General features: G+C 48.2%; 1 protein-coding gene across 1 annotated transcript in view; it reads right to left on the reverse strand.

The window, feature by feature from the left end:
* Positions 1–7,164: 7,164 nt before the first annotated feature.
* The window catches only part of LOC104167773 (T-lymphoma invasion and metastasis-inducing protein 1-like), a 17,566-nt gene continuing 17,370 nt past the window's right edge, over positions 7,165–7,360 (reverse strand). The window contains exon 14 of the mRNA XM_009708127.1: positions 7,165–7,354. Coding sequence (XP_009706429.1) covers positions 7,165–7,354 — 190 coding nt within the window. The remainder of the gene's footprint in view (positions 7,355–7,360) is intronic.

A 7,360-nucleotide genomic window follows, 5' to 3' on the forward strand; every position in this document is an offset into this window, starting at 1 on the left:
TAAAAGCACAGAGCTGCATGTTGGCCCTTGAGCATGGAGGAGTGCTTGGCTTTTTTCTTGCCACAGTCCCAGCACCCCAGGTGTTGATTCGGAGCCTGCTCTCCTTTCATAGACAGCGTAGCACGTACTTAATATTCTATTCACGCCTCTCTGCAGCTTTATGAATCTCAGTTTCTGGCTTTGATCCGGTTCCTGCAACATTAATTAATTTCAGGCCCTCTTGCTCCCTCTTTTTTTCAATATGCTATTTCTAATTATTTCTTATTTCCTCGGGTTACCTATTTCATTTCAAACAATTTTTCCCCAAGAGCAGATTACTTGGCTGTTGTAACAATGTGTGATTGCGTACAGGTCATCAGCTAATTGCATAGATGTGACATAGGGAGCCGGCACACTTCTCTAGCTCACAGTCTACTGGAGGCTGCCCTAGCACTCAAAACCGGCATCGGTATTTGCCTCTCCAAACTGTGCACAGAATTGCAGGAGGAACTGCAGGAGGAAGTTTCCCTCTGTTTCGTGCAGAGCGGGTTGGCTCGTGATAGCACAGAGTTTTTAAGCCAAAGCAGTGGGAAGGATTTCAGATCCGACGCGGTGAAGCGCACAGCGAGCTGGCATACACGAGCCACTTGCCACCGCTTGTGTGCATGCTCTTCTAGTTGTGGGCTGCTTTCTGCTTGATGCCCTGACTCTCTCTCTCTTCGTTTCACTACTTCACTGACTTCCTGAAGGTTTTGGATTAGTCTGGTAGTATTACAAGCCGAAAATAATCTTACCTTAAGCAGCAAACATTAACTTGCTGCAAGAGATGCCACTGCTGTAGGAACTGCTGCATACACCATACCCCATTTTCATCCCATTTCCTTCCTGTGCCTTTTATTGTCATCCTCTACAGAGATGTGGAGCTCTGCAAAATTTAACCACCCTAGGAATCCCCGTCAGGCTTGCTGGCAACATATTCAAGCTGTTTAATTTCTACTTCCTTTCACTGTTGTACCTTCATACCTTTTATTGTCATTTGGGGATGGAAAAAAAGTCCTGTGGCATCAGTGAGCTGGATTAATGGCTCTTTGAGTACCTGAAAGGGCTCAGTCTGGAAAACGAGCTGTCTATGAGGAGTGTAACAGAGGTTTCTAAAGTTGTGGCTGATGTGGAGGAAGTAAGTAGAGGTTGACTCTTCACAGTTTCCTCCAATGTAAAAAATTAGCAGGTATCAAATTAAACTAGTAGGATTGAAATTCAGACTGAGCAAAAGAAGGTGGCACACCCCTGTCTGGGTACCAGACCGCTCAGATGCCTTGCCAAAGGGTGTCTGGGTGCACAAAGCTTACCTGGATTCAAGGGCAGCCCGGGCAGCCTCCTGGAGCAGGAGTCACCGGAGAGCTACTAAACCCACAGCCTGGGATTCAGTTGCCTTCAATGCCATCCGGGGTCCCACCCTGCGCCAGCCGCTCCTCCCCAACAGCATAGCTCACCCGAAGGGTCCACGTCCTCCTGCACCCCCCCCAGATGGATGTCTCGGACCTCTGAGGCGTCCGAAGGAACTGTTACTGCCGACTGCCTGTGGGCAGCTGAACGCACCTTGGGCTCTTCTGAAGCACCTTAAGATACTACACCGTGAAACAGCACTGTGTGCCTGTGTTTGGGAGCTGGGAGTGTAGAGGTCGAGGTATCGTCACAGATGTTTGCTCTGTTCTCCTTCCCTGGACGTATGTCTGTGGGTGCTGTTTGAGGCAGGGCACTGGGCACGTCTGTAGGGGAGCCCCCAGGCACACCCCACCCCCCATTGCCCCTTGCGGTCAACCTTTCCCAAGAGAATTCCCCCCCTTCAGAGTAGAGCGCTGACCCCGAACACCTACCGGGCTCCGGGAGGACGGGCAGTAGTACCTTTAACTCTGATGTGCCAAAACAGGGGCTTAAGGGGAGATTTCTTCTTTCAAATATTTTGCTTCAACTGGGAGAAGACGGGGAGTAGGAAACATGATTTTGCGTTCAGTTTGGATAGAAGTCCGGTGATGCAGCAAGGACCCAAGGATTAGTGGCAAACGGGCACTTCTGCCATTTACTGTGTTTAGTGGACCTGGGGCATCCCAGGAACTGTACCTACATCTGCACCAGACACTTCTCACGGGGGCGAGAGGATCAGGAGAAGGTGACTTACAGCCTCTGCAGCTGTCCCACCCCACCGGTAAATCGGTGCTCCTGCCATTTCCTATGGAAGGTTGTCACCAAGCTTTATCTCCTGCGAGTCTGTCTATTTGGTTTCATTGCAATATTTTCACCTTTTGATACAAAGTTCAAGATAGATTTTGCATTTTGTGGCCGACTGGAAAAAAACCCCAACAAACAAACTGAACCTTGTCCGGTGTGACAGGGTGCGGAGGGGTGGGGAGGAGGAGTCGCAGCACCCCAGGGTAATGGAGGTGGGGAAGCCCCTCATGAGGGCTCCGGTCCGACCCCCTCCCCAAGCAGGGCCAGCTCCGGGATCAGAGCAGGCTGCTCGGGGCCGTCTCCACGCGGTTCCTGGGTTCCCGAACCCGCCAAGGACGGAGCCTGCGCGAGCTGTTCTCCTTCCAGGGGCGCCGAGGCGCGTTCCCCCGAGGCTGCGTACAGCCAGCATCACCGGTAACGCCGGTGCACGGAGGGGAACGGCCACCGAAGCCACAGCTTGATTCTGAAGGTCACATGGAAAACACTTCATTGCGCACAATGATTCCCTGACTCCCCAGCATCCCTCCCCCTCTGATTAAATTGCTTGGAAGCATGGAATTGAAAGGGGAAAGCAAACGCGGTACCACAGCTGTATGTAATGGACAAACAAATCCCTCCTGCCCAGGCAGTCTGCGTGAGTTTTCTGATCACTTTACTACTCGGCCACAGGAAAGGATTCCTTACGACAGCTAATTACTTCTTTACATTAACGAAAAGGAAACACAGTCCAGACTGACGGCTAAGCAGCCTTCTGTAAGCCTTTCGCCGGTACCACAGGCTTCCTGCCGGGCCTCGTGTGTGCTCCTCCACCTGCCGGCATTTGTCGAGCTTCGAACGGGAACAATTTACCCAGGCCCTAAGGCCGCTGTGAGATTTCGTTATTGCAAGGACCTGCTCAAGCTCGTGCCCACGTACGACGCAGAGGTGCTATGTATTATTAACAGGATGTGGCCGAAGGAAAAGAGAAACAGAGGAAGCAATTTTTCAAAGGTTTTCTTTCCTCTCATTCCCCCCACAAAAAGGCAGAGCCCCAGCAAGCTTCCAAAATGCTGGCTTGGATTCATTCAGTACTACTGACTGGCTTCGATCAACACGCATGACAGATCTCGTAATTGAAAGGATAAAAAAGAAAAGTCTAGTGTTCAGCAGAAGTACCTCAGCAACTGTTGTGAATAAAATTAAAAGGAAAGCAAAGCAAGTTGCTGAAGACACCGGGAGTGTGGGAACATGAGCCATGGGAAGCATCATTTGCCGTCTCCAGGATTATCTGGCCACATTTAAAATAGCCGCACGCAGGGAGCGGGGTCACATTCCTGACGTGTTATTTGCAGAGACAATAGTCTCAGAAACAAAGTGCTTCCTGGCTGGTCCGGAGGCCGGTGCGAGGAAGGCAGGTCTGCGAGAGAAGACAACAAAAACCCAACTGACCGGTGAAACTAGAGTTGAGGAAAGCACTTGCCAGCCCTCAGCGCTACAGGGAGCCTGTGCTCTCCCCACAGAAGATGCTCCTGTTCTTCTACGGCAGGCGAGACCGAGGGGCTGTGAAAGGTTCTTCTCGGACCTCTGGCAATAACACCTGGCTTTCTAATAAACCGGTTCCCTTGTGTCCCACCAGCCCGCCTTTTAGGGACAGTCTGCCAGAATCCGTGCACGTAACCCGACTGCCTGTTCGTCGCTGCTCCTGGTTCCCCTAAAGAAAAGCGGTGGGACTCAGGGCCTCCGCCACGGGCCAGGGAGGCTCCTGCCCAGGCTGCACGAAACACCAACCCACGGCGCGCTCCTTACACTTGGACTAAAATTCAGCACCCCAAAGGGAGGGGGGATGGCCAAAATAACGGCCGCGGCGACGCTGGAGAGCTCCTCCAAGGTAACAGGAATTCTTCTGGAATTTGCTGCTTCTTTCCTCTCTCTTTTTAAAATATGCATTTAAGGTGCCTTGAGGCCAGCACAGAAAAAGAAACAGGCATGACTAGTTATGGACATCACAAAGAAAACGGCAACTCTCACTTCTGCAAGATGTGAGCTGAGCCTTACCCCGAGGGCTCTTTCCTAAGCTGCAGCGACGGGCAGGTGAGAATACAAGAACCAGTCCATAGCATTACACTTTCCACCTACCGCACCTTCTGTGTAAGGCTGGGTATGTGATAAAGGAGCTACATACTACACATTTTTAATGCAAGGCATGATGTTATTGCAGTAGGCCAAGCTCTTTAAGCGGCTTCGTACACAATCTGAAAGCTGAAGTCAGTCGCTGGTAACATTGCAGTAGCTGGTAAAAACTAAACTGCGGAGGAGACAAACACGTGAACCCATCTAAAGAAAGGCTGTGGCATTTAAAATAGAAGTTCGTACTTGTTCACATCTGTTCTCTGCTGAGGACACAGGCAAGCAGCAGCACGCCTTGCACTCCTGTTTCAGTAGAGGTTGATGCAACTTCGCAGATTTGGGGAAGAGTGTCGCTAGCTACAGATTTGAACACGCCATGTGGAAGTTAGCGGTCCCACTAAAGGAAAGCTCCGTTTGGTGCCAAGGCGCACATCAAATCGGCACACTGTGGGCAAACACTTGCATCGGGCACTTGATCTCCTGTCTGCCTCGTTTTCCACCTCCTAACAGGCCAGGCTCCAGGCTTGGACCTTCCATTGGGGAAATAAATAAACAAAAATGAGGTTTCAACAGGAGAGAAGGGAGGCCAACAAGCTTGCCCCAGCCTTTCAGGTGGGACAGGCTGAAGCTCAGCACGTGCTGGCCGAAGGAGCCGTTACTTACCCCAGAGCCCAGACAGGCTGAGCCCGTTCTAGGGGAATATCCACACGCGATACAGGGCACACACTGCTAAGGGTGGAAACGTTACTATTAACAAGGCTCCCTCCAGGTTATTAAAGCCAGGAGAGCGATCCCGAGAGCCTCATCTACTGCAGGGCTTGCTGCCTGCCCTGCCTCTCCTGAGAGAGCGGTCTGCCCATCTTGGAGCACACACATACACGTACACGTACCACTCTCTTGTATTTTTTTGCAGTATTTTATTTCTGACAGGCATTTACAACGTTCCATTCATAGAACTAAAAACATAAAAATAGACCTTCTTTCAGCTTATAAAAGAAATATATAAGAACCTTTGACATAGACATGTCATGACATTATGTACAAGAACAACGGTACCTGCCCAGTACCAGCCTTCCAGTATTTCAGCGCTGACTGTGTTCCGCTGGGTACAGCATAGGACAGCTAAAACCTCCGCTTCTCTAATATGCTGGGACACAACTGACGGGTAGATGATATAAAACAATGATGTGATAATACAAAGGGTATAGAAACCTTTCTAAAGCTTTTACGAAAAGAAATCAGAAGATAGCAAAAAGTTAATAGAGAAAGCTTTCATAAGATCAAGTATAGTGCACCAGAAACCAGAAAAGGGGGGGGGGCAAGGGGAGAATGCTAGCTGGGACACAAAGACAGTGATGGAATTTTGGGGGGAATAATTTTTGTTATGTTTTAAAATATAGTCAGAGTGGATTTTATAAAATATAATCCTAAAGCTATTATAAAATTTCAGGTCTTCAAAGTACCTACTAATGTGTCAAACATCAATAGATACCAACAAAAAAAAAAAAAAAAAAAAAAAAAAATTTCATATAATCTTCCTTTTTTTCCTATAGGTGAAACTGAAATGGGAAAAGCTATATAAATCTTAAAAAAAAAGTGCTATTTTGTGTTTCGTATTTGGAAGTCTACTTAAAAACCACAAGATTTTAGTCACATTTTACCCTGTTTTAGATGTTTAAATAAAAGATTTAAAATGTTAAAGAGGTTTGCTTGTGTAGAACTTGTTCACACTCTATTGCAGTGGAAAAGCTTTTTATAAAGGAATTAAAGTACACTAGTTTCACCCACAGTAGGAGAGTGGATGAGGTCAGTTTTTTGGCCATGAATTCCCTGTCCCCTAAGCCCAAACTCCACCAGAGAGAGTGGACCACACGGATCTGTGATGTTGCTACACTGGCTCCAGCCAGGTTACACCATGGATCAATTTGGTCCACTACCACTCAGTCATGTCATTTTATTTTATTCTTTTTATTACCTAACTAAACTCCAGTCTCAAACATATACAGTAATCCTTTTCCTGAAGAAAGTTATATCTAAATAAGAGTTTCCAGTTCATATTTTAATATAAAACCACCATTCCTAACCCTCTGCAAAAAGCTAGCCTCGTATCCTAGATGTGGAGCTACGCTAACGCTGTAAAACTCTTATCCATTTGTGCCCCCGCATCTCAGGTAAAATACAAAAAAAAAAATATTTCTTCAAGTGTTAAATTTGGATCTCTTAAGAGAGTTTGGCATCTTTATAGTATTATGTAAAACTAGAGCTTCCAACATGGACATTAAATTAGACCAGCCACAGACCAAGAGGACTTAACACAACATAAATCCCAAACCTTTCCTCACGCATTCCTAAAATACATGTATATTCTCTTACATTTAAAGAGGGAAAAGTAGTAAGAATACTGCAACTGTACACGTTAAAAAGGCAGTTTCCTCATTAAGGAGATGAACCTACAACTGACGTTTTACAGCTATAAAACCCTCTGTTCGTTGTGCTATCGTTTAAGCTAGTTTGCTGCACGTAGGTTAAGATATCCAGAGTAATTTGTTTTCCAGTGATGATATTTCCCCATACTTAATTTCAGCCCCTGATTATTTTAGAATAAATAAAATAGTGTGAAAGCCCTTGGTAACATAAGACAGGACCTTAAGCTTATTCCATTCCAGGTTTGAGCGTTTTACAGTTGCCTAAAGTGTGGCCGCATGGCTTCGGACCAATTCAGCTGCCGAAATGGTGTGTGCAAGTGTGCAATCTATCGGGATCAGCTCTCCGCGGTGCGCGGGGGCGGGAGGGAGGGACGGAGGGCAGGACGGGGGAGACCTACGCATCCAGGCGGGGAAGGGGACCGGTTTAGAGCTCCGTGTTCAGTTTCCTGCTGGGGACAAAGTCTTCACGCCTAACCCAGATGACCTCCTCGCCGTGGCCCTCCACGTCGCCGTTGATGCCGGACAAGGCTGCCTGCTTCTTCAGCTGGGTCATCCTGGAGGCGTGCGTGTCCATGGCCGGGCGCGGGCGGGCTCCCCGGCATGGCTGGGGGGCGGCGGTC

This window comes from Cariama cristata, unplaced genomic scaffold, assembly GCF_000690535.1.
Source record: "Cariama cristata isolate BGI_N322 unplaced genomic scaffold, ASM69053v1 scaffold39769, whole genome shotgun sequence".
Taxonomy (NCBI): Eukaryota; Metazoa; Chordata; class Aves; order Cariamiformes; family Cariamidae; genus Cariama; species Cariama cristata.